This window comes from Colletotrichum higginsianum, chromosome 3 (assembly GCF_001672515.1).
Source record: "Colletotrichum higginsianum IMI 349063 chromosome 3, whole genome shotgun sequence".
NCBI lineage: Eukaryota > Fungi > Ascomycota > Sordariomycetes > Glomerellales > Glomerellaceae > Colletotrichum > Colletotrichum higginsianum.
Genome location: NC_030956.1, coordinates 5,368,294 through 5,395,030, shown reverse-complemented (window position 1 = coordinate 5,395,030; position 26,737 = coordinate 5,368,294). Strand labels below are relative to the sequence as shown.

At 57.9% G+C, this 26,737-nt stretch overlaps 9 protein-coding genes across 9 annotated transcripts; 5 read left to right on the top strand and 4 right to left on the bottom strand.

Annotated features, from left to right (window-relative positions):
• Window positions 1–1,407: 1,407 nt before the first annotated feature.
• On the bottom strand, window positions 1,408–4,452 carry CH63R_05166 (Fungal specific transcription factor domain-containing protein; the record flags this gene model as incomplete). Its single annotated transcript, XM_018300141.1, has 3 exons — window positions 1,408–3,049; window positions 3,379–3,531; window positions 4,148–4,452. 3 exons carry the CDS (start codon window positions 4,450–4,452, stop codon window positions 1,408–1,410), a joined length of 2,100 nt encoding a protein of 699 aa, XP_018161387.1.
• Window positions 4,453–6,418: 1,966 nt separating this feature from the next.
• Window positions 6,419–7,543, top strand: CH63R_05165 (uncharacterized protein; the record flags this gene model as incomplete). Its single annotated transcript, XM_018300140.1, has 2 exons — window positions 6,419–6,507; window positions 7,114–7,543. 2 exons carry the CDS (start codon window positions 6,419–6,421, stop codon window positions 7,541–7,543), a joined length of 519 nt encoding a protein of 172 aa, XP_018161386.1.
• A 558-nt stretch (window positions 7,544–8,101) lies between these two features.
• On the bottom strand, window positions 8,102–8,682 carry CH63R_05164 (uncharacterized protein; the record flags this gene model as incomplete). Its single annotated transcript, XM_018300139.1, has 3 exons — window positions 8,102–8,218; window positions 8,287–8,332; window positions 8,354–8,682. 3 exons carry the CDS (start codon window positions 8,680–8,682, stop codon window positions 8,102–8,104), a joined length of 492 nt encoding a protein of 163 aa, XP_018161385.1.
• A 1,291-nt stretch (window positions 8,683–9,973) lies between these two features.
• On the top strand, window positions 9,974–10,171 carry CH63R_05163 (uncharacterized protein; the record flags this gene model as incomplete). Its single annotated transcript, XM_018300138.1, has 1 exon — window positions 9,974–10,171. The coding sequence occupies one exon, from the start codon at window positions 9,974–9,976 to the stop codon at window positions 10,169–10,171; it is 198 nt and encodes a 65-aa protein (XP_018161384.1).
• Window positions 10,172–13,821: 3,650 nt separating this feature from the next.
• CH63R_05162 (Major facilitator superfamily transporter) lies at window positions 13,822–16,056 on the top strand (the record flags this gene model as incomplete). Its single annotated transcript, XM_018300137.1, has 6 exons — window positions 13,822–14,202; window positions 14,224–14,300; window positions 14,413–14,735; window positions 14,855–15,352; window positions 15,444–15,604; window positions 15,679–16,056. The coding sequence occupies 6 exons, from the start codon at window positions 13,822–13,824 to the stop codon at window positions 16,054–16,056; spliced, it is 1,818 nt and encodes a 605-aa protein (XP_018161383.1).
• Window positions 16,057–16,850: 794 nt separating this feature from the next.
• On the top strand, window positions 16,851–17,633 carry CH63R_05161 (Emopamil binding protein; the record flags this gene model as incomplete). The annotated part of the gene is made up of 2 exons (XM_018300136.1): window positions 16,851–17,103; window positions 17,173–17,633. The coding sequence occupies 2 exons, from the start codon at window positions 16,851–16,853 to the stop codon at window positions 17,631–17,633; spliced, it is 714 nt and encodes a 237-aa protein (XP_018161382.1).
• Window positions 17,634–17,920: 287 nt separating this feature from the next.
• On the bottom strand, window positions 17,921–19,027 carry CH63R_05160 (L-asparaginase; the record flags this gene model as incomplete). Its single annotated transcript, XM_018300135.1, has 1 exon — window positions 17,921–19,027. The coding sequence occupies one exon, from the start codon at window positions 19,025–19,027 to the stop codon at window positions 17,921–17,923; it is 1,107 nt and encodes a 368-aa protein (XP_018161381.1).
• Window positions 19,028–22,299: 3,272 nt separating this feature from the next.
• On the top strand, window positions 22,300–23,751 carry CH63R_05159 (uncharacterized protein; the record flags this gene model as incomplete). Its single annotated transcript, XM_018300134.1, has 1 exon — window positions 22,300–23,751. The coding sequence occupies one exon, from the start codon at window positions 22,300–22,302 to the stop codon at window positions 23,749–23,751; it is 1,452 nt and encodes a 483-aa protein (XP_018161380.1).
• A 715-nt stretch (window positions 23,752–24,466) lies between these two features.
• CH63R_05158 (uncharacterized protein) lies at window positions 24,467–25,534 on the bottom strand (the record flags this gene model as incomplete). The annotated part of the gene is made up of 3 exons (XM_018300133.1): window positions 24,467–24,943; window positions 25,016–25,404; window positions 25,486–25,534. The coding sequence occupies 3 exons, from the start codon at window positions 25,532–25,534 to the stop codon at window positions 24,467–24,469; spliced, it is 915 nt and encodes a 304-aa protein (XP_018161379.1).
• Window positions 25,535–26,737: the final 1,203 nt, after the last annotated feature.

Here is a 26,737-nt window from a genome sequence, read left to right as displayed (position 1 = left end):
GCGGAAGAAGAAGAAGAAGAAGAAGAAGAAGAAAGAAAGAAAGCGGACCGAAGGCCCGGGTTTTCCGGCCCGGCGAGCGGCAGCCCCTGACTCGACTCGTTGCGTGTGTGCGCGTTGGGTGATCACGACGTAAGTCACAGCGTTCCAGGTAGGTCGGACACCACAGGGAGAACGCAGGGGAGCGGGGCGGATCGAGTCGTTGCCAAACTTTCCGAATGCAGCCTCAAGAGAGTACAGAGTATAATCGTCATGAACCGGGCTTCAGATTTCGTTCCTTTCCGCAAAAGCCGTGTGGTACTGCAACTGAAAGGAGAGTCAATCAGCGGTGCAAATGGCAAAAAAACAGAAGACGTACGAAACCCGGCGGACTTGGCCACTGGGGGGGTGGGCGATCTCGAGGACCCTGACGCATATGTACGTGGTGCAGACGGAGTTGGACGGGAAGAACTCAAAGTCCGTCCGTCCCCAGCGGACCTTTCGGTGATGAACGGAGCTGTGGCTTAGGTGTGGCTGGTGTGTGGCTTATTGGTCGTGCACAGGCGATCGGCCAGGACTCGGGATTCGCAAAAGGCCGAATTCCGGCCCCGAGCATCTCGTCTCAATCTCATGCAGAGTCAGTGAGTGAGTGTGTGGCATCAAGCGAGAAAAGAGATGACAATGAGATGGAGACGCGCGGATTGGCTTCGAACATCAAACACATGTGAGAAGACACATAACAGCCACTGCTTCATACCCGCTGCCAGGTGTCTCCATCCGCCCTCCAGAACGATATACGACTGGTTGCGCATTCTTGTCATTCAGGCAAGCAAAAAACATCACCACTGGAACTGGACACGAACCTTTCAATATGCCACGGGTATACGATTAAAGAGTTATCAAGCGACGAATCCGAAACGCCTTCGTGCTGCTTTGAGTGGTGCAGCCTAACTTCAAGGGAAGCATTCCCAGGCCCTTGATGCTGCCCTAACCGCAGGGAAAAACAAGACACTAACCGCAGCCGCCAACGTCTCCGTAGAGCCGGCCGAAGCCAATCGTCGACTCGACCTCCAACGCCAAAATAATAATAAGCTCATTACTCCCTCTCCTCGCCGCTTACTTAAGAGCAACGCACAAGAGAAGACTTGCCTCCCGACCCGATCCATCCTAGTTCCCGCGCAACACAACTACCACCACCACCACCACCACCACCAACACCTTCTCATGAATCTCAAAAGACAACACCGATCCCCACCCAGAGAACGAACGGCGTCGCAACGCCGCCCGGTGCGAGATCACACGATTTAGTCGCAGGGTATTTTTTTGAGTCGTACTGTACAAGATGCCGGTCCGAAATGACGTTGACACGTCACCACGTTGGTTGTATGAAAGTCTCTCTGGTCAAGAGGTAAATCTTAATCAAGAGGTGAGTCAAACGCCACCGCCCATGAAGGCGGCAAGGTCGTCCAGCTCGAGAAGCTGTCGCTCAAACGCGGAGCACAGCTCACTGGCCGTCATGTCTTGGGGCACAGAAGCAGCCGGCTCCGAAGACTGAACGCCGTTGCCAATGGGCGGCTGCGGCAGCATCTCGGTGGACTGCTTGATCTCGGCCTGCTGCTGAGGGGGAGGAGGGCTTGCCGAAGCGGGAGTGCCGACTCCGCCGGAGCCCCCGTTAATGGTCGTAACGCCGGAGCGGCGGGGGGGAGGGGCGGGCGGCTCGCTGTCGCGTCCGCTGTCACGTCCACTTTCGCTGACGGAGGCAGTGTGGTTGTTGAGCGGGGCCTGGGGCGCCGCGGCGTTGGAAGACTGGTCGTAGTCCATGGCGTCCGGGTTGGTGTCGGGGTTGGACGCGGCCTCGTCCTTAACGGAAGCCTGGTCGGCGGGCACCGCTGTGGGAGGAACCGAGGTGCCGCCCACGCTGGGGCTCGCGGCACCCGCATCATTGCCCAGCACTCTGTGCATGACGGCAAGATGGCGAAGCCACGAGCTGATCAGAGGCCAGGTGTCGACTCCGTCCTGCATGAAGTGGAGGCCGTCGCGCACAATATGGCCGGCCGTCTCAACGGCGTTGGGAGGGGTGAGGCCCTTGAGAGACAGGTAGGCGACCGTGGCACTGGCCGTGAAGGAAGAGAAGAGCATGAAGATGGGGAAGCAGATGATGCCCTCCTTGTCGAATCCGGCCTCAAGCGCCGTCAGCATGGCAATGGTGCTGTGACACGAGGTGAAGAGTCTGTCAATGATCTCGTGGCACTGGGGCGTCAGGCGCCAGCTCTCGAGGTTGAAACCAGGAGCCGTGACATATTGCAAGAGTCGGCGGCGGTTGATGAAGATAGATGCGCAATGAAGCATGCAGTGAAGCATGGCGTAGGTGAAGCCGGAGCCCATGGTGATGTGCAGGTTGATCTGACCAGGCTTGTCGACGTATTGCATCGAAAGAGAGGCACGCAGACGCTCAATCTCCGCCATGAGACCGGAGCAGACATTGTCGTTGAACGTCTCGGTCGTCGTGGTCATCAGCATCTGGACCACATCGCGCCATATGCGTGTGGCCAGGACGATCTGGCCGAACTCGCCCACCTCATCGGTGCGTGTGCCGGTGGGCAGGCGACTGGGGTCCGACAGGTTGATGGTTTGGACAAAGACGGCATTGCCAAAGGCAAAGTTCATGTCGGAGCAAGGCAGAGAAACATCGGAAGTGTCGTTAACGGACAGTGCCGGCTGTCGGCCCGGTGTGCTGGTGAGCAGGCAGTCGAGGATGTACAGCAGCCAGAGCACACGGCGGAACGACTCATCCTGCAAAAAGCGGTCGGCATCGCTGACAGCGGCATGGTGGCTGTGGAGGATGCGGTACATCTGGACCATGCGGCTAGCCTGGCCCAGGTAGATGTAAGCACGAACAGCATTGCGGGAGCCCCACTCATGGATGATGATCAAGCAGATGGCCTGAATCTCCGCCAGGCTGGGGGTGTCGAGGTTCTGATTGATGATGCCCATGGCCTTGGCGGCGAAGTGCTCGGCGGCTCCGGTCGCGCCGGATTGTCCGCCATAGCGCCTAATGAGAGTGGGGGAGCTCCTACAGGGGCACCAGGTTAGCGGTCATCCGCTGAAGAGCGAGGCGAGGGGGGCGGCGGCATGGGACTGAGTCGGCCGAAAGTCAAACAGGAAAAAAGAGTGGACGACTTTCCCCCCCGGCCCAAGTCCGCACATATTTGGGCACAGGTGAGCCGATGCGACACATCCGACCGGAAGGCCGCGCCACCCACAAAAAAGGACGGACGTTGCGGGGGGAAGGTGGTGAAACACAAGAGGGCGGAGAGGGTATTGGAATCGGGGATCGGCTAGGCAGGCCAGCGAGGGTGGAGGGGGGGGGCGATGAAAACAAAACGGAAACAGAGTTCATACCGAGCAGCGCATGTGAGCAGAGCGTAAATGAGGGCCGGGTCAAGAGAGGCGTTCTTGAGTTGCTGAATGAATGACGGCTTGTGGAAGGCAACACAGGCCGGGTACGTCTTGGAAATGACGCGTTCGCATTCTTGGATGAGCTCCGGAGTCAGTCTGGCGAGGGTTCAAGTCAGCATTCTGCGCACGCGCCTGGAGCAACGAACAAAATGAACCGGCGACTGGGCCGGGATGGAAGAGTGGAGTATGGGGTGGAGGAGACGGGATGCGAGTCGGGAAATGAGAATGGGGATGGCGCACGAAAATGGACAAGGAATGGGTAGCGCCGCCGCCAGGACACGGCCCCGAGGCCAAGGCTAGCGGCGGTGGAAGATGCCGTCGGGTTGCGAGATGAAATGCCGTCTTCGGGAAATCGAGGCAGAGGCAGCGGATCTTGGGGAAGACCAAAGCAAGCAAGGGGGTGTGAAAGGGGGGAGTGGGCAGATGAAGCACAAGCAATGACCTCGCGTATGATGAGAAGGGGAGAAGGGGAGGGGGGGGGGGACAGCCACCGCGCCCAGGCCGCATGCAGAAGGGGCCGAGCTCCCCTCCCTGCTCGGCGGCGGTAGAGGGCGGCGGCGGCGGCGACACACCCGAAGGACCAGAATAGCACACGGGGCACTCGGCGCGAGGCAGTTCGTGCGCACGAGAAGGGGCAAAAGGTATGGTGACAGAGAGATGGAGAGAGGCGGTGACGAGCAAAGCAAAGCAGAACAGGGCGTTTTGGACTTACTTCTCGGGTGTCTGGACGTGACGAGACGCGGTAGAGGCCGGGTTGGCGGCACGAACATCGCCGGCCGGGACCGAGGCAGGCAGGCTCTCGCGCGCTGGGCGATGGGCGGCGGTGTGACGGGCGGGTGACTGGCCGTGATGATGGGCCATGGACTCGGAGGGCAGATAGCATTCGTGCATGCCCTTGGCACAGTTCTTGCAAGGAGCGCGACCGTTTTCGTAGACGCACTTGGTCTTGCCCTTGCGGCAGCGCACGCAGGCGCCGCCGGCTCGCAGGGCGGTAGACCGCACGACGCTGGCGGACATGATGCTATGCAAAGCGACGAGGGTTTGCGTTGATGTCGTCGCAGTGATGAGAACTGTCTTGACTTGCGACGCGACAAGATGTCTTTGCTTGCTTGGAAGACCCAGGCGGTGATGAGGCGCGCGTCGGCTGATGTGTTGGGTAACGGGGTCGGATGGGACGCGACGCGATCAGGTCTGTCTTGGGTGACGATGGGTGGGGGGTTTGGTGGTGACGCGACGGCGACGGCGACGACAACAAGTACGACGACACGGAGGTGACCGGCGTCAAGAGGCCGGAGAGTCAGCGAGGGGAAGTTGAAGAAAGGAAGAAAAGGAGGAAGAGTTCGGGGGTGGAAGGGGAGCGGGAGGAGGAGTGTTTTGTTGAGGGGGCTCCGGAAGAGAAGAGAGTTTTGGGGCCGGGTGACGCAGAGAAGAGAAGACCCGTCGCGCCGAGATTATGGAGAAGGGTGGCTCCAGAAAAAGGCGAGACCCCCAGGCAGGAGCAGGAGGTGAAGCGGGCGGGCGGGCGCGGCGGCGGCGGCGCAAAGGTCAGGACGCCTGGAAGGGGAAGAGCGCTTGGGGGGGGAGGCAGGAGGGAGGGGGGGCGAGGGAAGGAACGGGGGACGGGGGAAGGGTGGGAGGAGGAGGACGGTCCCACAACCAGCGACCCGAGAGAGGAGAAGAAATCAATCAAAATCGAGTCGGGGTAAGACTAGCGACCTCCGGGACTGCGCCGGAACAAAATGATGTAAATGGTTTTGTTTGGAAAGGGGGATGTGGCTTCTTCGCCTTGGGTGCGTTGTGGGAGACAAAAAGGAGAACGAGAAGGGAACCGGAGCACACGGTCGGCCGTGGTTTCTCGGTGGTGGCCCTGGTAGGCGACAAAATCCGGGCGGTGGTTCCTCAGGCTTTCGGCGGTTTGAGAAGGAAAGAGGGGGTGGCATTAGGGAAACGGGTAGGGTGTGATGGCCAAAGAAGGCACACGCCTGGAGTGGACAAGGGGGGGAAGGGGGGAGAGGGAGAGGGGAGAGGGAAGAGAGAGTTTGGCACGCCGCCGACGGATGGTAGTTGATGGGAATGTCAAAGATGGGATTCAATAATGCATTGGACAGATCGGCCTACAAGGCGACCCCGGGTAGACGAGGAGGAAGAAGATCAAGAGGTGATCGAGATTGCATGTGGCAGGCAGGCCTTGAATCTGGAAGTGGCAATGGCAGAGGGAGAGAGAGAGAGAGAGGCAGAAGACGGCGACGGTGACCCGGAACCAATACGGAACGCGGGCGGCGGCGCTCGCACAGGTTTCTCTCCGCCAGCTGCAAGGTATACCCATTGACCATTCTTTTTTCTTTCTCCCATTTCCGTGATTTCCAACCATCTTCACGTCAGTTACTTGGTTCAAGAGAACGCCGGTCTTCCCATTGTTTGAACCGCCTCGACCAGCTTGACCCGATTCTTATGTCGACGCGGCTGCTATTCTGATGGTGGCCCCCGATGAGACGGACGGATGTCGCCAGATGTCCATCTCCACTCAGGGCTGGGCGCGGGTTGCGGACGCGGCAGCATTCGGCGGGGGCCCTCCTTTTTCTTTCTTTTTTTCCACCTTTCTTTTCGGCAGAAGGGTGGGAAAACGGAGGGGGGGGGGCGTGTCTTTGGGAAAAGAGCAGCTGAGTTCTCTAGAAAAAGTGAAGAATCGCACAGGTGCTTAGAACTAAGAAAGAAAAAACTGCCAAATCAGAAAGAGCCCTCAAAAAGAAAGATGGGGGGGAGACGACGGCAGGAGGGAAGAGAAGCGGACGAGGGAATGCCTGGGGCAGACACGGACCGACAGACACAAACACGGACGCACCTTTTTTTTTTTTTTTGGGGGGGGGGGGGGGGGGGGGTTCTCTATTGAGGTTTTACGGGCGGATCGGCTGATGGTGCCGGAGCTGAATAAGGAGGGACGGGTTACGGAGGGGGAAGCAGGAACAAAGTGGCCCACCCTGCCATGTCTGCCTTCCGTGAACCCCCTTTCCTTTCCGGTGTCATTTATACTACCGGTGGTACTTTGCCCTACTGCCTCTACGCCGCATTCTGGTAAGTACTCAGCTCTCCGTCTTTGGCACCCGCCTTCCCCGCCCTCTTGTACATACCTACCTGTCTCGGGGGGCGCGCGCGCGCGCGCGTGCGCTTGCGTTGCCTGACACACTGTGCCGGACCAGAACCTGCCTGTTTATCGTCCACCCGGACGGCAATCTCGCTGCAGGCGCCTGCCTGCCTGTCTCCGGATCTCACCCCAGCAGGTTGTGCCAAAAGCTCCTGCCTCCATTTCACTTTGTGTACGGGAAGGAAAGAGTGACATCTCATCAACGGAGCATCCGAGGCATCTGCGGCATCCGTAAGAAACCTCTTGATTAATACTTCTTGCTTTCTTTTCGCTATTTTACTATTCCATCTCTGCCTGTTCTCAGCAAACCCTCAACCTACTCCCGATCAAGCCTCTCCTTCCCCATCGCATTTCTGCCCAACCCGCGACTGAAAAACACAGAACAACCCCCTGGCTGCAAAGAGTACCCGAAAAGCCAAAACGATAAAGTAGCGCCACAGTGCCTGGCAGTAACCTCACCGATACGCCTTGTGTCTCGCATCCATCCGTCCTCTGCCCTCCGTCCGTCACCGATCGGTGCGCATCCCGTTTGCCAGGGAAACCCGCCGTCTGCTGGGAGGCCCGTTGCTCCATCTCTCCCCGGTCATCGGTGGTGCTCTGAGCAACCTTTACATGCCCATCAGCAGTCTCCGGGCGACTTACACTGCCCTCGCGGAATGCTATCCTGAGATCGATGTGCATCGTAATGAATATCAACTCTACTTCATTGACCGCGTTCGCGGGCCCAACGACCACCGCCGAGCTTTGCGCTTCGGACCCGACTGGCCCTTTGTCTGCAACTCTCGCCTGCGACCTCGCCGGGCCCACCGAGTGCTACAGCGCTTCACTCCTCGGCAGCACAGAGTCGCAAACCATGTCATGCCCGCGGTACGCCGGGCTTGGGCCCACCCACAATGGGAAACCCGGACAGAGCGATCGGGCGACTTCCACCACCCCCACACACTGAAAGTTCTCTCCCTGTCTTGAGCGACTCGACAACAATGGTCGCTGGGCACTGGCCAGCAGTCAATCAGCTAAGGGGCTATATGACATGGGGGCGTGGTCGACCGAACGCCGTTGGCTGGGGCCAGAATCGCTGTCGCGCCCCTAGTCGCCATCGCCCTCCGTCTTGGTTGTCTTTCCCCCAAATTCCACGGAGCGCCCAAATCCTACCGGCGGTAACAGGTTGACGCCTACAGAGTACACTACCTGCTGTGCAATTGCCGCTTCCTTGCTTCAGCATCCAGGATCTGCACGGCGCCAACCTCGACCGGAAGAGCGCCCTCCACCGCTCGTTCACACGTTTACAGACACAACGGAAATGCGGCGCCCGGCATGACGCCTCCCATGCTACGCTTCGCCCCCGTGGTTTGGTTTGTTCACCTATCCACAGCACGGCCCTACCGACCGACCGAGATCAAAGGAGGCCCGGACACGAGGTAAGATGAGTGTTGCCGTCCGCCTTCTGGCCGTCCGTCCGTCTTTCCATGTGCTTGGCCCATTCATTTGCCGGAGGCGCTGTTCGCCGATTCTCCAAGCCAGCAGCTAAATATAAAGTGCATGCTTACTCTGGAGTCCATCGTCGCTGCTTGCATCTGGGGCGGGGCCGGTGGCTGTCAGCTTGGCTTCGTCCGTCGACGGTGGCACGGTTTGGATCTCGGTCTACATTCTCTTCTTTCGTTGGCCAGCGGAAAGTCTCTATCACTCAGTCAGCCACTGCGTATTCCAACATGCCATTCCAGCGACTGGGGGCAACCGCCTAGGGTTACGGTCCGTCTGCACATCCAGAGTACCTACGCTGGCGCGGCCTCAATCGCTTTAATGACATCCTGGAAGGTTTTCTGGAAGGAAAGACCATATCTGCCGTCGCGTACAAAATCAGACACGGCAAGAGGGTGCCGCTTCGCCCCGGCCAGCCATGCTTTTTGTTCCGTCATTGCTCCGGGGGACACCCATCTCTCTCCTCCCCCTTGCCCGGTTTTCAACGTGGAACGACAATCCCGAGGACATTCAGCGCCATCTCGTTCCGGCGACGCGCCAAACTTTTGTTCAATCAAACTCGAGTTGCCCTCGGGCCTGGACCTTTGCCTCATCCGGCCCGTGCTGGATGGAGCTGGAGCGTACATGCACGCGCGCCTGGAGCAGCCCCCACCCCGGCCGTCGTCCACGATTCACGAGCATTGGAATCACGAGCATGCGAATGCTTAACGCTCTGTCGTCACGGCATCCTCACATACGGTTTCACGCCACATCTGGCCCCATTCGTTGACGAGCGTGCGCGACTGCTGCTCTGTCACAGGCGAGACTGTATCGGCGGCATGGGACAATACGGCCACCGAGGCGGAGAGGCGTCGGAAAGTGGGGACACCGCAGTAATTCCGTTGCCCTCATCGCCCTCGACCCTCGGCCACTCACTCACCCTGCAAAATTTGTAGCAAAGCCTTTACGCACTGATTCGAGGACAAAGCCGGGACTGTCGCGATCTCAAAACCCCCAGAACGCCCATCACTAGAGACACGATACGTTCCTGTCCAGCGCAGGAAGTACACAGCGTGCCATCTGTTAGTCTCTCGCACTGGAAACAGAATGCAAGCTGCGCTCAACACACTGCAGCACCACCATCTCAACAGGTTTTCACAGTTGCATCAGGTTTCGCTCCATTCTTCTCTTTCAGCTGGGGAAGCGCGTTGCGTCGCACTTGTACGATGCGGAACATCCGAACGCTCATCCCCGGCGACCGAAGAAAGCCTATTTCAGACCGTTCGGCAGGTCCCCAGACGGGGCTGGCGGCTGGCGGCTGGCGGCTGACTGACGGTGGCCTCTAGGCTCTCTCCCATCTCGTTTCGCACGTTTTGTTCCGAATTCTTCCCCGGCTGGCCGCTGTCGCGACATTGGAAACCGGCTCCTCACTCATCTCTTCAGAGCATCTGGAGACTGGAGCCCCTGTTCCTTGGCGACGCGCTTCGTTTGTGCGACTTCGGACATGGCCCTTGAAAGTTGAAGCCCGCTACCAACGGACAGCGTCCAAAATGTTTCTGCCGGCCTGCCGGTAACTTTACCACTGTGGGCGCATCCTCCCTCACAACCCACTCCGACCCGGGGCTTGTGTCAGTGCAGGTGAGCTCAGCGCACCGGTCCGCGGCACAAACAAAAAGCAGGAGAGGAGACTGATGCCCTTTCGCCTCTTCCCACCGTGCAACCGCAGGACAGCGTCATCTGAAACCCAACATCTGACACGACGGACGCAGGTTGTGTGACCCCCCCCCCCCCATTCTCCAAGAGCGCTCGCTCATAAGCAAGCGAACGATTAGGCACTGCTTGCTCATCACCTTGAGGGGCTCGGGCCGTGGAGGCAGCACCAACGGTCCACAGAGGCATCAGCGGCCGGAGGATTTTATCGTCAAATCGCCGCTGAAGATGGCCTCCCAGCGCAGCGGTGCGCCATTTTCGTCAGTGGGAACTGTCGCCGCCCGGTACGGCCCCCCCGGTCACCTGATGGCCGCTGACGACGCCACGCTGATTTCTCCGTGCCCTCCGGAAGTCGCATCCACTTTTCCTGCCCCTGCTGTCTCCAGCCGGAGACCTCTTGCCCAGCGCGACTACGCCCGGAGTTGATGTCATTTTCCAACACACCTCCGTGTTGGTGTCGCCCTCGCCCCGTATTTGTCTTGGGAGCATGCACTCAGGCCCGGCGCGGCTGGCTCCCTCTTGGTTCTTGACTTTCTTTGTTCCCTCTCACCAACGACGTGTGACGGAATCAGCCCGACGATGACCAGCCCCCCGCGCGTGGACGCGAAAATCTTCGAAAGAATGGATCATCCGGGTCGTTGGTGGAACGAACGGGGGCGGCCGGAGAAGGCCCAAACCCATTCGGAATCCAGCCGACACTCCGTCATGGCTCAGGTCTGCTAGGACGAAAAATTGCTGCCGAAGCGCTTGTGAATCAAACCAGCCGAAACAATGGCATCTCATCTCTCCTCTTATACTCACTGTTCACACGACTGACTGGCGGCGATGGATGCACGCCCCCCCTTCCCTTGAAGGGGGGTGCACGGGGACCTGGGTGGGGTGGCATTGTGCATTTTGGCCTTGCGGCCTTGCAACATGTCGTTTTAAGTGGGTCCGTTCGGGAAACACTTCCGCCGGTTCCCGGACCACCGGCGCTGGCTTGATCCACTCGGTGAAGGGTTGAACGCCTGAGAAGTCACACCGATGGCCCCGCACCGAGCAATCAAAATCCCTCATGTCCGCGGCGTCGCCTGCCGCGACGGCCGTGCGTGACGCCCGCGACCACCATTGTGGCCCGACGGATCTCCTGTCCCTTCACGATATTCCTCCCGCTGGCCCTGCTGCTGTCGCATGCGCGAAAGCATCGTCAATGCAAAGTCGACCTTGCCTGACGGCCGTGAGTATGGTTCCACGGCGTACAGGTACGGCCGAAGCAAACCCCCGTACCCGTGTGGCACCCTCCTCATCTCCTCACTGCCGCCCTCCCTGCTGGCGCCCCCGGCAGCAGGCAGCACCTCGGAGTTTGAACGGTGTTGTTTTGTTTTTACTTTTACACCCCTGTAAGTCATAAATAGCGATCCGGACGCGGTATCCTTACATCGGCTCAGCTTGGTTTGTGACGTGACGTACGGAGTGGCTCTGTCCCCCGCAACTTTGATTACTGGGAAACCCACGGCGCCGTTGGCCGTCCCGCCTACCTACTTGGCCTAAGAGGCCATAACCGTAATCATTGATAGAAGCAATGAAAACCTATGTATAGCCGAGTTTTCGTTTGGCATCAACCCCGACTGCGACACAAATCTTCGGAGATAACACCACATCCGCCCGGAAATTCGCCCGTTGCCACGGACAAAGCTCAGGCACGGGGGATCCTCGGCCCCTCCGGCACGCTCCCGGATATGTTAGCGGGGTCCTTGTCATCCCCGGTACCAGAAGGTGCTGGGGAGCACTTCTGGACACCATGCTTATCGTACTACTTACCGTAGCATACCGGCTCGGATTTGATTAAATCTGCCCAAATGTGCCATGGCATGGCTGACTACCGGGCTTTTTCTGGGCGACCACTGCGAGGCTGCCGGACCGCTCGCATGAACAATCCTTCAGAACATCTGTCGGTGTCGGGTCTCGGTGCAGTGGTACGAACGGCACTCCAGGTTTGCTCGCGATTGCACAACACTACATGAGTTGGTGTTTTGGGTGTTTCTTTTCCACTTTTGTGCGCGTTCTCCTTTTCACACTTTGCACAGTACAAGCACGACAGTCGTGAAGCGGTCCGAGTGCATAGAATAAATCGGGCTGTTCAATATCACCTATGCGCAACATCCTGAAATGCAAACTTGGCAATACAAACGTCCTGTCGCATAATGGTGACGCCTAATACATGCATAGCTCGGTCTTGGCCGTTGATTATCGACATCATGAAATGCCCCTGTATCTTCCCTTGGCTTGAGGTTTTACCCATTACCTCTTGTGTTCAACTAGGGAACGATTCTTGCAGAAACGTCGAACCTCACAAACTAAACTGAAATTGCCGTAGAAAACTGAACGAGAGAGTTTCATACCGCCGGTCACGGCTGATAGGCGAGGATTGTTCTGTCGTCAAATCCAGGGACAGCTGGGGATTAGGAGCTTCTGCTAACAAGTCGATCCCGCCTGACCTGTATTTAGGAAAAGCCGAGTGACCTTGCTCGAGCGGAAATGGTCTTTGGCATTATCTTTCGGTGATGCAAACCTCACATTCTCTAAGCCGCTGGCTGGTTGGTACTATGCTCGACTTGGCTAACCACCTGCCCTTGCGCTAGAACGACATAAGACATCAGATACGCTGTGGGTGTCCTCTCTGCTGGAGGCTTTCGGGAGGAAGGGCTGCATTTTCAATCAACGCTACTGTTTCCATCTGCTTTTTGTCTTGGGGGGTTCATGTGGATCCTCCGGACGAGGTCGAATTTCAGTCTGTCACTGGCAAGGCAGTCACCCCTGTGCCCCGACACGAAACATATTCCCACCATGCTCGACAAACATGTCTCCCGTATCCCACATTGTCTAGTCTGGCCATTTGACGGTCACTTTACCTGGCAGTTTAAGCCATGACAACGCATGAAACAGGATGCGAGGTTGTTCTTATGTGTGTGAAGAATCAATCGGCTGTAGGTGATCACGGCCGGGCTGGGTTGCGGGTAGACGGTAAGGTGCTTCTAACACGCTCCGCAGGTCAGCACTGCAGGCGTTGTGCTTTTGAGCGAATGCAAGCCAACGGCAGCTGCGAGAAAGGGCCGTCACCACAAACACAACCGGACGCGACATCCCTCATTGGAATGACTTGCCTCCTCCTCCTTCTCCCTGGCCTCACGACCACCATGTGGCACAACACCCCCTGAGAGACGACTACAGAGCGGCTGAAAAGGATCATCAGAGCAACCGACTCTTACATGATAACACTGATCCTTGAGGGCGCGGCTACATCTTCTAGCTAGGTGAGTCAAGCAATGTTTGCGGAGAAGAACCGTGGTTATTGGATGGTGCAAATGTACTTTAGAAAACCCGATGCTATGGATTAAGAACGGGGGAATGCGTTCGAGGTCAGATCGAGGCGGCCAATGAATTTTGACCAGGATATCTGAGTCTAGCCATCAGAGTAAGCAGCTGCTGACCCGACGGGATTGGGAAGGTCACCGGCGCCAAATCCTCATGAGCTGACATGAATTCATCCGTCCAACTCGCCCTGGTCCGCTGACCAAGACCACATTCTCTGCCGCAAAATCAAACAGCAAAGTGACTACCGAGTGACTACCGAGAGGGCGGCGGTCAACAGGGAGGCGGGACGAACAAGCCCGAGTCGTATCTATCCAACGGGTTGGGACCAATGATACTCGTTGGAAGCGGAAATCCGGTCCGAGACAGGATAGCCAAAAAAGGCCCCGCGGGATTCGTGTTGCTGGCGAATCCCGGAGATGTAGCTAATGCTCGGTCAGCACTGCGGATTGCGTCCAACTCAAAAGATGAGCGGTCATTGTCTGAAGGCTGTCCTTATTTTCGTGCGGAGTTCAGGCATCACAACTGGCGTGGAGCGGGATTCGTTCGAGGGTCTACGTGTGGGAGAAAGGCTTCGCCCTTTCGGCAGAACTTGTTTATATGCAATTGGCGACCCGCCTAATAACGTTGGTGTGAAAGGTATAGCCCACCATCGTTCGTCTGAACAACGCCAAGGAACGTTGTCGTCTGTCCGCACTACACGGTCATCAACCTAGTTTTGTGACATGGACAAGCCTACCTCGTGCAGCCCCGAGGAGCTACCCCTGCCGCCCAGCATGGCAGCCCCGGGCCGAGTCCCAGAAGCACAGTCACCACCGCTAGCCGTGGCCGATGAAGTGACGGCCAAGGAGCCGATTTCATGCTTGATCGAATCCGACGCCGAGATATCGGAAAAGCCCGTGGCTGATGGTGGTAGCCGTGACGCTGCTGGCGACGGAAGCGCCCTGACGACGGACCAGGGGGATCAGGAAGAAGAGTACATTACGGGCGTCAGGCTCGTCCTCGTCCTCGCTGCGTTGACGTTTGTCGTGTTCCTCATGCTCCTCGACATGTCCATTATCACGACGGTACCAGACACATCCCATGGGCTCGAGAGAGTTGTCTATGTCTGACACCGTTTTACCTAGGCCATCCCCGAGATCACGACAGCGTTCAACTCGCTGTCCGACGTGGGCTGGTACGGCGCAGCCTACAACCTGTGCGGGTATGTATTTCCCAACCGTCGAGGAAGAAAACACAAAAGAAAAATAAAGAAGACAAAACCATCCTTTTTCCGCGACAGCCTAACTGACCGTCGTATTCTTCACGTCCGACAGCGCCGCGCTGCAGCCGTTCGCGGGGAAGCTGTACACCCACCTGCGCTCCAAGCAGACGTTCCTCGGCTTCCTCTTCGTCTTCGAGGTGGGCTCGCTGATCTGCGCCGTGGCCCGGTCGTCGGACGTCTTCATCGTCGGGCGCGCCATCGCGGGGATGGGGTCCGCCGGGCTGTTCAACGGCGCGCTGACCATCATCGGCGCGACGGTGCCGCTGCAGCGGAGGCCCTTCATCGTCGGCGTCCTGATCGGGGTTTCGAACCTGGGCCTCGTCGCCGGGCCGCTCGTCGGGGGCGCGTTTACCGAGTTTGCGAACTGGAGGTGGTGTAAGTAGTTTTCACCCTCCCATATTCCACCGCGCCAGGGGGGAGAATGCGGCAACGAACTATTCGCTTGGGCAGTTGAGAGATGAGATGCTGATTGCTAGTCTGGGATAACCATACAGGCTTCTATATCAATCTCCCGATCGGCGCCGTCGTCGCCGTTCTTCTGTTCCTCATCCACATTCCCTCCAAGATCACGAACCCCCTCGCGCTCAGCCAGCTGCCCCGTCACCTCGACCTCCCTGGCTTCGCCCTCTTCGCCCCCGCGGCGATCATGTTCCTCCTGGCCCTGCAGTTCGGGGGCAATGAGCACCCGTGGGACTCCGCCGTCGTCATCGGCCTATTCGTCGGCGCGGGCGTGACGGCGGCGTTGTTTCTCTACTGGGAACGCAGGCAGGGCGATGACAAGGCCATGATCCCCCTGGGCCTGTTCAGGAGCAGGATCGTGTGGGCGAGCGGGGTGGTCGGCGCGTTCAACATGAGCATCACACTGGTGTCGAGTTATTACCTGCCAATGTACTTCCAGAGCGTCAAGGGGGCGACGCCGTTCCAGGGCGGGGTCGACGTTCTGCCGACCATCCTAGGCCAGCTGGTGTTTGCGGTGGTGTCCGGGGCGCTGGGTGAGTTGACCTTCCGAAACGGTTTCTTCTTTGTGGTGGCATCGTCCTCCTTTTATGCGTCAAGGGGGTTTCTAACACGTATATACCGCAGTCGGCAAATTGGGATATTATCTCCCATGGGTTGTCTTCGGCGCCGTTGCGTCCACAATCGGCAACGGGCTCATCTCGACGTGGACGCCGTCCACGGGCCCCGGGAGGTGGATAGGCTACCAGGTCCTCCTCGGAGCGGGCCGCGGCGCCAGCATGCAGATGGTGAGCCGCACCCTGCCAGTCCCCCGCTTCCGGTGCGACGCTCTACTGACTCTGCTGTCTCGCGTTAACAACAGCACATCATCGCGGTCCAGGCGAACTCGCCCCCGGCGCGCCTCTCCGTGTCGATGGCGACCCTGGTGTTCATGCAAACCTTTGCTGGCGCCATCTTCCTGACGGCCGGTGAAGTCATCTTCAGCGAGGGGCTGGGCAACAACCTGGCAAAGTACGCTCCGGCCGTGGATGCGAGGACCGTCCTGGTGGCTGGGGGCACCGGGTTCAGAGACGTTGTTCCGGAAGGGGACCTCCCCGGCGTCGTCATGGCGTACTCGAAGAGCGTCAGCGAGGTGTTTTATCTGCTCGCTGGGCTGGGCGTCGTCTGCTTTGGGCTTGCGTGGGCTATGGGATGGACTGACATCCGCAAGAAGGAGGCCGGGAAGAAAGGTGATGTGTAAAGTGGCAAGAGGAACTGCGCCTCAGTCTTGGTTACGGCATCGCGAGAGAGAGAGAGGGGGGGGGGGGGGGGGATGGAGCGAACTGCCGGCCAAGCTGTCGAAGTCGAGCAGTTGCAGACTGCGGATGGAGTTATCAAGAGCAGTTGAACGGACAGACTTCGGGCCCGGAAAAAAAAAGACTCCAGCAACTAGAAGCTTGTCGCCTTGATGGAGCAAAAGACCTGGAGCTTCGAAAACATCATGTTGAAGAGTTGTTGTAGCGGGAATAGACAATGTTCCAAAGAACCATTTCTGGTGGAGTTTCCGGATTCCGCCTTTCTCGGGATCCGACTGTGGAACCAACAAACTCGTCTCTGGTTTCTCGGGTCCCGAGGAATGAGACACAAAAGTCCATTCCTCACGTGTATTTTTCCTGTCGAACCCGAATACGAATAACATGTAATCTCGTTTGACCGGTCAGATCGCCTCCCTGGCCAATGAGACAGAGTGACTGTTCAATATTGGGCATAAGCCTGTCAGCAGCACCTGAATGAGCCGACGCGGATCTCGACTCTCCGGCTGCACCAAAGTGGAGCAAAGCCTGGGAATGTCTTCCATCTGAGAGGGTGGAAAGCTCACCGTCTTCATGTTATAAGTGGCTGTCCATACACTCACATATATGTATATATATATATATATATATATATATATACGTACATGTATGTGTGTGTGTGTACATTCGACAACTAAGAGATACATCACCTTCAACCACCACAAGCCAAATCACTTTATTCGCACCAGACGAAACCCTCGCAATGGCCGCCGAAGTCGTCATGAACGCCTCCATCCCGCTTCATCCGTACTACCCATCGGACGCGATACTCCCGGGCTACGTCGCCAACACCTTCAGCGCACATGAGCTGCGAGCCATCTTCGCGGCCGGCGCAACCGCCATCCTCGTGCCGACGTACCGCCTCATCAAGAAGACGCGCCCCAACCTCCCGAATGGCGAGGTCGCGACGGCGCTGTGGTTCACCCTGAGCGCCTTTATCCATTTCTTCTTTGAAGGTCAGTGATCTCTTCTTAGTGGAAACGAGCGTGTCTCGTCGTCGACTGACAACGGGGGAAAAAAAAAAGGCTACTTCTCCTACAACCAGGCCAACATGCCGGCCACCGTCCACATCTTCGGCCAGCTCTGGAAGGAATACTCCCTCTCCGACTCGCGCTACCTGACGCAGGACTCCTTCATCGTCTGCATGGAGACCATCACGGCCGTCTTCTGGGGCCCGCTGTCCTTCGCCTGCGCGTACTGCATCGTCACGGCGCACCCGCTCCGCCACCCGCTGCAGCTCATCATCAGCCTCGGACAGCTCTACGGCGACGTGCTGTACTTCGCGACGTGCTCCTTTGACAAACTCGTCGCCAGGATCATGTACTGCCGGCCCGAGGAGTTTTACTTTTGGTGCTACTACGTCTTCTTCAACGCGTTCTGGATCGTGATCCCGTTCTACCTCATCGTCCGGAGCTGCGTCGAGACGAAGCGGGCTTTCGAGAAGGCGGCTGAGCTGGAGGGGAGATCGGAGAAGAAGAACATCTAAGTTCTGATGGGGGGAGGTCAGCCTGCTGGTTTTTCTCGCTGAGAATGGTGTAGAGACAACGGTAACTTGAAAGCTTCCCTCAACTTTCGGCACGGCGGTGTCTTTCTCCATGAGGGAGCAAATCTCAAAGAACAGTCAAGAATGATGAGGAAGACGCCAGGTTCACTTCACGGAGGCATCGAAAAGGGTAATTGTGATAAAACATTAATTATTTTCTTCGTGCGTTTGTGTGTGTATGTGTGTCTATAAACTCGTGATCTCATAACGAAAAGGCCATCACTGCCCGTCTACGGCGCATACTTGAACAGCGTCTCGAGCTGCTCAGAGACGTACCCCGAGTACAGAGCAAGCTGCAGCATGATGCGAGCCTTTTCCGGGTTGAGGTTCCAGCCGCCGTATGTGTTGGGCGCGTCGCTGTCCTCGACGAAGCCGCCCATGGTGCGGCTGGAGACGACGATGTGGGTGTTGTTCTCCTGCGCGAGCGTCTTCAGCGCCTCCCGGCCGGGCGTGGTCCACCCGCCGGCGCCCATGCCGGCCAGCACGAGGCCCTTTGCGCCGCTCTCGACGGCGGCCTTGGCGATGGCCGGGTTGAGGGCCTGGTGGCCGAAGAGGATGTCGACCTGGGGCAGCTCCGTGGCCGCGGAGACGTTGAAGTAGGCGTGGCCGAGCGGCAGGACGGGCGGGTAGTAGAAGACGGGCTTGATGTCGAGGAAGAAGCCGAGGTAGCCCTGCTCGACGGCGCGGAAGGTGTCGAGGGAGTTGGAGTGCGTCTTGGAGGTGTAGAAAGCGCTCCCGATGCGGTCGTTGAGGACGACCATGGTGCCGCGGCCGCGGGCGTCCGGGCTGGCGGCGAGGGTGACGGCCTCGAGCAGGTTGATGGGCCCGTCGGCGCTGATGGCGGTGGCGGGCCGCATGGCGCCGACGACGACGACGGGCTTCTCGCTCCGGACGGCGAGCTGGAGGAAGAAGGCGCTCTCCTCGAGGGTGTCGGTGCCGTGGGTGACGACGGCGCCCTGGCAATAGGGGTCGTCGAGGGCCTCCTGGACGAGGCGGGTGAGGTTCAGGAGGATGCCCGGGGTGATGCTCCCCGAGTCGACGTTGGCGACCTGGACGCCGCTCACGTTGGAGACGTTGCGGAGCTCGGGGACGGCGTCGATGAGGATGTCGACGCCGAGGGCGCCGGCCTGGTAGCCCGTCGTCTGGGCGTTGGAGGCCGCGGAGCCGGCGATGGTGCCGCCCGTGGCGAAGATTGTGATGTTGGGCAGGCTGGCGTTAAAGTGCGTCTCGCGGGATGAGAGAAGATTGTAGGCCGGGAGAGGGACCGGAGGCGAAGCCGGGGCGGCGAGGCCGAGGGCCAGGTTCGAGGCGGCGAGGAGGAGATTCCGGGTCTGCATCTTGACGGTCTTGGGGGAGGGAATTGGGATAGCCTCAAGGGGGAGGGGAGGAGGGAGAAGGGAGGTCTAGACTGCTTTGCTGGCTCAGTGCAAGAAACAAAGATGCTAAGGCAGGATGTTCACCAGCCTTTATACCGGTTACGTCCAAGTCGGCCTATCCCACCTGACCCCAACCAAGAGGACTGAAAATATCGCGATAAGACCATTGTCATTTGGATCTGGTGTCAATGTCCGAGATACGGAGCAAACAATTCCCCCCCCCCTTCCCCTCTCGACGACCGTTAACAGACCCGCGCTAGAGACCAAGGAAATGACTGTAGACTGTAGTCCGGCAACGAAGCAAGCGCAGCCGTCATCATCGCGGGCCTTATCTCGACGGCCTTGGTCCTATCACACGTGGCTGGGCTCCGAAAACGCTGCAGACGCAGGCATGCGCGTTTCCCAAGCTCTCGGGTCTTGTCTTATCAGCTCGGCAAACAAAGCTGACTAGGTGCCTCTAGCAGGGATGTCGTCGGCCTTGGGGGGGGGGGAGAAGCTGAGTCCCGACTCCCGAGATCCATGTTTGTAGGTTAAGTTAGTGCTGTTTTCACGGTGGTGGTCTTGCTGTTGTAGGCAACAACCCTTTATCTGTGACTTATCTCTGATAAACTGGGATACCAGATGTCGATAAAGATTACGGCACTGCAATAGACATCCGCCCATCCCGGGGAACGGACTAGTCCATGGGGTTTAGCGTAGAGAACTGCAAGGCCGGCCCCGGACCGTTTACACGGGGGGGTCGACACGATTCTGCGGGGCGGATAGGCCCAAGAGCAGTGAAAACTGACTCGTCCGGCGGCCATCGGAGGTGTTCGATAACGAACGGAAGGGGGGGGGTTCCACGTCGTCCCCAGTTCCATAGCACAAGGTTCCGGTTCCGGCGATCCGTCCGTGGATATGATTATCGGACCAATTTACACAAATGCTTGACATGACCTGGCGCTCCATGGCGCCTATCGGGTTGACACCTCCAGAACCGGTTGGTAGACTTTGGAGACCTATCTTAGCGGACGCTGCCCGATTTCACCTGTCAGTTAGCTCCGTCCGCACCAGTCGGGCATGGGCGGCCGAGTATTGACAAACAGAAGCCTGATTTTCCAATGGCATTGAACGGCGTGGCTGTGTTCCCCGAAGGAAGGTCCAAGAAGCGACAGCCGACGGCGGGCGATTGGCGAGCTCTGTACGACTGGGCCAATTCATTCCCCCGAGGTTGTTTGTCACGTTTATTAATCTTGGGATGTTTGTGTACCCCGGAGATTGGACAGGCGAGCGGGGTTTTCCCTCGTATTGCAAGAACTTGCGACCGAAGAAGGGTGCCGCACTTCTTCGTCTGGCAGGTTTTCTCGTTTCCATGTTTCCATGTTTCCATGAAGGTCATTTCCCCAACTTGACTGCAGCAAATGGAGCCAAGAACCAGCGCTTTGCGTTTGTCACATGGGGATGGATGTCCATGCCCGCAGATGAGGCTTAGCAACCAGAACGAATGGGAACGCCGTAAAGAAAGTTTGGCGATGTTGCACCCGACGAGGGGTCGCGTCGCCTCGGGCTTCGGGCCAGCAGCAGCTCGCCTTTCTTCGTCGTGGCGTGTGGATTCTTCGCACGGCCGGAAACAAGGCTTTCTCGAGCGAAGCTGCCTGAGGACGAGCGAAGACGCGTGATTCTTCTGCCAGGAACACAGTATCGAAGAACGTTGGGAGTCTCATGTCTCTGCTTATTGCTGACCGGGCTGTATGTCACGTCGGAAACTAGAGGCCACAACGCATGCTTTCTTGACGACCTGCGCTGGGCTGGGTCGTGCTGATGCCTCCCGGCCCGTTTGCAAACCCATCTTGAAAGCAACGCTGGCACCCAGAGAATGGGATTTGATAGTGTGACTAGCCACCACTGGGGGAGGCGGTTCGATGATGGGACCCAGAGGGGCTGACGCCAAAGGTATAACCAATCGGAACGGTCCCTGTTGAGTTTCTTCTCAACTTCAACCATCTTGTGAATGTTTGTCTTTGTGTGGAAGATAGCCGGCTCATGGAGGCGATGTTGTGATGTCGATTATTGGATCGGATGTTTCCTTGATCCCAGTGACAACAACCCATCGCAGCACCGTGTATTACGCTAGCTTCCGGTACTATTCTTGGCCCGTCCTTTCGCTGGAACTCGCCGAGTCCATGGACAGTCACAGCCACCAATAGCAGCAGAGGAGTCTCTCTTCAAAGCGCTTGTTTGCCTGAACGATACCGCAGGCAAACTCCAGATCTGTAGACTGTCTCACCGTCTTTTCCAAAGCACCGGGGATGAATCATGAGGCGGTCGGACGAAGAGCTTCCTGGTCTCACCAGTGAAGGTGTCAATCGGGCCGGATGATGGCAATTATGAATCAGCTCGTGTCATGATTTAGGCTTTGCCGATGGACTCGAGGGCGGAGATTCCTTTGGATGTGTGTTTGATTAGCTCTTCAGCCACTGAAGGTCAGGATACCAAGAGACTCGAGACCTGTACCAGATGCCCCTGTAGTCCGATCCGGCAATTGGGATCGAAACCAGGAACCGTGGCAGCTTCGGGAGCACAACACGCCTTACCGAGGCCCACCTTGTCTCACCTGGCCTCACCTTGCTTCACCGAGTCGCAACGACAAGGAAAGAAGGCGCCTGCCATCAACAGCTCCTTCCCCCGGTTCCTTCCCTGACTGCCTGCTCCTTCCCGCTGTTCCGCTTCCCGGTCACAACACATCTGAGAACCTTTGCGGCCTCCGAGTTTTTTAGAGTCCGTCATTTACTTCACTTCACTTCATCGAGTGCCGAAAAGGGAAACTGAGGCAAGTGAATCCCGTGACCCGGTCACCCAACGCAACTCGGCTGGTGACCTTCGCTTCTTTTCCCACAAACACCCACTCTAGAGTGAGGACTCACTCGGCCTTGTCCTCACTTCTCTCTCTTCCCTCCTGCTGACACGCTTCTTTTGTTCTCTTCCTCTGCACCAAACCAAACCAAACCAAAATCCAGAGGACGCATCTTCATCTGTGTCACCGAATCACAGGCCCTCTGGGAGAGGAAGATTCCCTATCCAGCTCGACTTCCACTTCATTTTCCTCTTCTCCTTTTTTCTTCGCTTCTTTTTTTCTATTGGCGACGCGTCTCTTGACTTTTTCACTGCAACAAGTCCATTGCTCTACTATTTCCAAAGCACAAAAACGCGGCTCAGGTGTCTCACACCGCTCTAGTAAGAACAAGAAGCCCATGATGCGCCGAGTTCTCGCGCTCATCATCGTCTTCGTGGCGCGCACCCTCGCCCGCGCTGTCCCTGACGTTGGTGTCATCGACGCCGCTATATCATCTCCACCCAGTCACAAGATCCCCTTCAAGGCCTCCAACGGCTTCGACGTCGTTCTCAACATCGCTGCTGGCGTTCGCCTCACCGACGATATCCACTCCCTCCCCTGGCCCATCGCCAAGCACATCAAGGTCGTCAGAGGCGGCGAGCATGTCGAGCTCTGCGCCGTTCGCGCCACCCAGAGAGACAGCGGCGTCGGCAGCCCCCGTCGCGACGATTGCCAGGCTCTCTTCGACTACGTCAAGACGAATCCGGCTCTCATCTACTTCGAGCACCCAGACTCCGACCTCAACCGCTGGGCCGAGATCGTCTGGGTCGGCAGCTGTGCTTTCCGCGCCCGCACCTACACCCGCGATGTAGTCATCTCCACGGGAGACATCGCAAATTTCCTCGACCGATCTCTGAGTCGCCCCGCTTGGACTATCGACGGCCGCATCTCGGCTGCTGGCGAGGCTGATTGCGCTGTCTGGAGTAGTCCCTCAGGCAGCGCACCATCCTTTTGGAGACTGCAACTGCGCGGCCCCTTGCTCGACGGCATCCCGAATAACGGTACTCTTCCCAGCAACTTCACCTCCGGCAACGATACCGCTCAGCCTGTCAAAATTCGCCAGGCCAAGTCCGAGAAGCCCCTCATCGTCAAGTACTTCGCCCAGATCCCCAACAACGCTTCCGCCTACGTCTTCGATGGTACCGTCCACGAGGATTCTGACGAATTCCAGCCGGTGAACTCAACCGTCTCCAAGCGGTACGATATGTATCTCGGCGGCAATCCCGAGGGCCCCTTCTGCACCCCCGTCTGGCTCTCCTCCGACTGGCACGAGGCAAACACGCCCCTCAAGTCCGACTGCCTGCAGCTCTTGGGCTTTTGCAAACAAAACACGGCCAAGGTCGTCTTTAAGGAACGCGACCTGAACTTTTGGGCCAAGTTTGCCGCCCACGAGTCCTGTGGCCTCAGCTTCATGACCTCCAAGGAGAAGGTTGTCATCACCAACCGCGACATGGCCGGCTTTCTTGAGAGAGCCATCAACTACGAGCCTTGCACCTATATGGAAATTGGGGTTCGTGCCAAGATGGGTGTCCACTGCGGCTACAGCAACGAGAAGCAGTACCAGGGCGAATTCAGGCTCTTCTATCGCGACCCTAGTCTCCCCAAGGGAGATATCGAGCAACGAGACACCGGCCTTCTGATTTCAGCTCCGACCACCGAGGAGATCGAGCGCCTAGACGTCGATTTGCACAATGCACCCGTCGACAGTATCGAGCAACGCGCGCCGAATGGGAACGACTTCCTCGATGTCTCGCACGAAGAGTATCCTGAGTCCATGGCGCCCTCAGACGAAGATCAGTCCGTGGATTCTTGACCTAGGTCTTTGATAAGCTCGACAACAACAATATGGGCTGGATTCATGGCTAGGGTGAAGAGTACTACGGCATGGCTGATCAGTGCGGCATCAAGGCCAGAACCAGGTGGCTTGTCCACCCTTTAAGCGATTCGGATCCTGAATCCGATGCGATGGAATAGGAACCGGTATTTGGAGCAGGGTCGGATCTGTGGAATACGGCGAGTCGGGCAACTTGATGATTGTGGCTGGGGTAGCCATGTTTATGATTGGAAGCGCTATAGATGGGATAGTAAATGATGCATTGAGCGCCTTGTTACTGAATAATATCGTGTGTCCCTTCCTTGACATGTTCCTGATGTGAGAGAGTCTTTCGGTTGTCGCGACTCGCTCTCCCACGTGATACAATGACTGAATCTTATAGGTTGATCGTGGAGGCCCAGTATTCGGGCGAGCACAGCTAACAACACTCAACTGACATTGATCAATTCAAGTTACAGGTTGAAGAAGAAGGATTCTTTGTGCTCTCTCTTTGTTCAAGTAATGCTACTACTGGTACTACAAGAGACTCACCTCATTCTCACTTGTCTCGACCATTCCACTCACTTCGGTCTTCAGTAATGGTCCCCAACGTTCTGCCCAACTGGGCGAGATTGTGAGTCCCCCACAACATCTCCTGATTTTTTTCAGCGGACGACTCCATGCCTACCCGAGATGGTAGTATTCTCTCGAAGACTCACAGTGTCCCAGGGTGCTGAACATGCTGACCGCGGCCTCCTACCTCCCTCAACACCACCGGATCCGGGAACAGGGCCACTGCGACGGCCTCTCGCTGTACTACCTCCTCTTCCACTTGATCAGCGCCACCGAGCAGTTCGCCATCGGCCTGTTCCTCCATATCAACGACAACGGCTTCCCGCGCCCGGACGTCTTTGTCCACGACCCGGCCACGGCGGGCGACTGGTTCAACTTTGCTCAGCTCGCCGTCGTCTGGTTTTCTTCCCTGTCCTTGTGAGTTGCACAGAAGATGGCCCCGTTTCCGTTCCGCATGACTTGGGGCTCGGCTCAAGGGGGCTGCTGACCAGCCACGCCGGAAGAAAGATTCCTCAACTCCCTCCGTCACACGGCGGAAAGAGACCACAGACGGGGCCACCGACGCGCCGTCGCGGCAATCTACCTCGTCTTCCTCCTCATCTCGCTCGTCCCCGTCGCGCTGGACGTCCTACAGCCTCCGACCCGTTCCGAGTCGCGCCGTTGGACTGAGGAGATCCTCCTCCTCGCTCACCACCTCCTCATCCTGCCGCTCTCGACGATCCTCACCGTCGCCGCCGCCGTCCCGCAAGCCCGCGCGATGCTGTGCACCCGGCCGGAGACGAGCGCGCTGAGCCTCCCCTGCCTCGCCGCGCAGGCCGTCGTCTTCGCGCTCGTCGCCATCTCGTGGATGGTCCGGGTCGAGTACCCGCCCTATCTGCCGTCTTGGGGGGAGTGGTATCGGTTGATCGGCTGGCCGGTGGTGAACAACGGGCTTTTCGCGTCGGTCCAGGGAGTGCTGCTCCTGGTTGCTCTGCGCGGCGGCGCTGGAGACGGAGTCGGGTCCGTTCAGGGCGAGAGACGGGCGCTTCTTGTTTGACTTGGGGGATGAGGATATCAGGGGGCGGCCAGGTCGAGTCTTTACTCTTTAGACAGTAAACAGTAAATAGGCGGCACGAAACCTGAGTGTTTCCATCTCCTTCAACAACGGATCATCCGAAGTACCCAGCGAGTCCTCGGCCTCCCACCCAGTCTGATCTGGTGGTCCAGGCATTGATTCCCCGGTTGCTGATTACGCACGTCTTTACAGCACGTTGGATCGAAGGCCTCTAGAAGATCTTGGCATCGCAAAACCGGGATGTCATGCCTGCAAGTCAGACAACTTGACTGGTCTGTCTCCAACCCCCCCCCCCCCCCCCCCCCCTCAGTTGCATTCCCCGCGCAACTGGCTTGGCCGAAAGTCACCTTCCGGATACAGCTATTCTTGGCGCGTCGGTTATCAGGGCAACTGTGTCGAGACGGCACATGTCATTAACCCCTACAGGTGATGCGTTTTCTCTTGGAGGCTTCGGTTAACAAGGAGATGTGATTGAGGGGGGGGAAGGGGGAAGATCGTTGTTTGTCGCCGTCATCTATCCAACGGTTCAAACACTTACTTGGTTTGCCCGTTGGCGAGAGGACCGAACACGAGGAACAATAACTCAAAGTCCCGGAACAGGAACCAAAAGCCAAGTGAGAATAAACACAAACCTAGAAGAGAGATAAGACGGGAGGTCGGGAGCCGTCCAACCAACCGCGACCTTAACTTCTTACATCTTGGAGGCCAAGACCCAACGTATCTTGGCCAGTCATCACCGCCCGGGACCTCGACGCAATTGGCCAATGACATCCGTCAATGCTGTACCTCTTGCGGATCATCCCAACACTCGGGACGCGGGGAGAACATTCTTTTGCTAGCGTATCCCTCATCGACGGAGTCAGATCCTCCCGTGAAGAGGCCAGCACTGGCTCTGAGGCTCACCGCCCGTGCTGAAAGACTCTTAAAAAACCCCTCTAGCCGTCCCAGCTTCCTGTTACAGTTCTCGGCGTACATGGAAGATTGATTTGGGGCTTGACATTGGGTCCATGGCGGCGGTCTTCTCCCCCCCCTCTTCCCTCCCCCCTCCTTCACTTGGGGACGTGTAGCTCCGCTTGGAATCGGCGCAAGGAAAGATTCTAAGCGTCAGCGGAGACGAGACCTCCTTGGGCCTTGTCCTTATGGCGTTGGGCGTCAGGAGGGGCTGGGTGGCACGACCTCATGCGCCTTTCCACCTCTCTGGAAGGTTTTACAGAGTGCATATAAGACGCTCGCCCGCAAGGCACGGTGCCTTGCAGACGAGGGAAGGGTAAGTCGCCGTCACGTCAAGCCAGCCAAGCCAGCCGGTCTCCTTCATAGCTTCCCGTTCTCTCCCTCCAGTCGTCTGTCGAACGCGGCCAC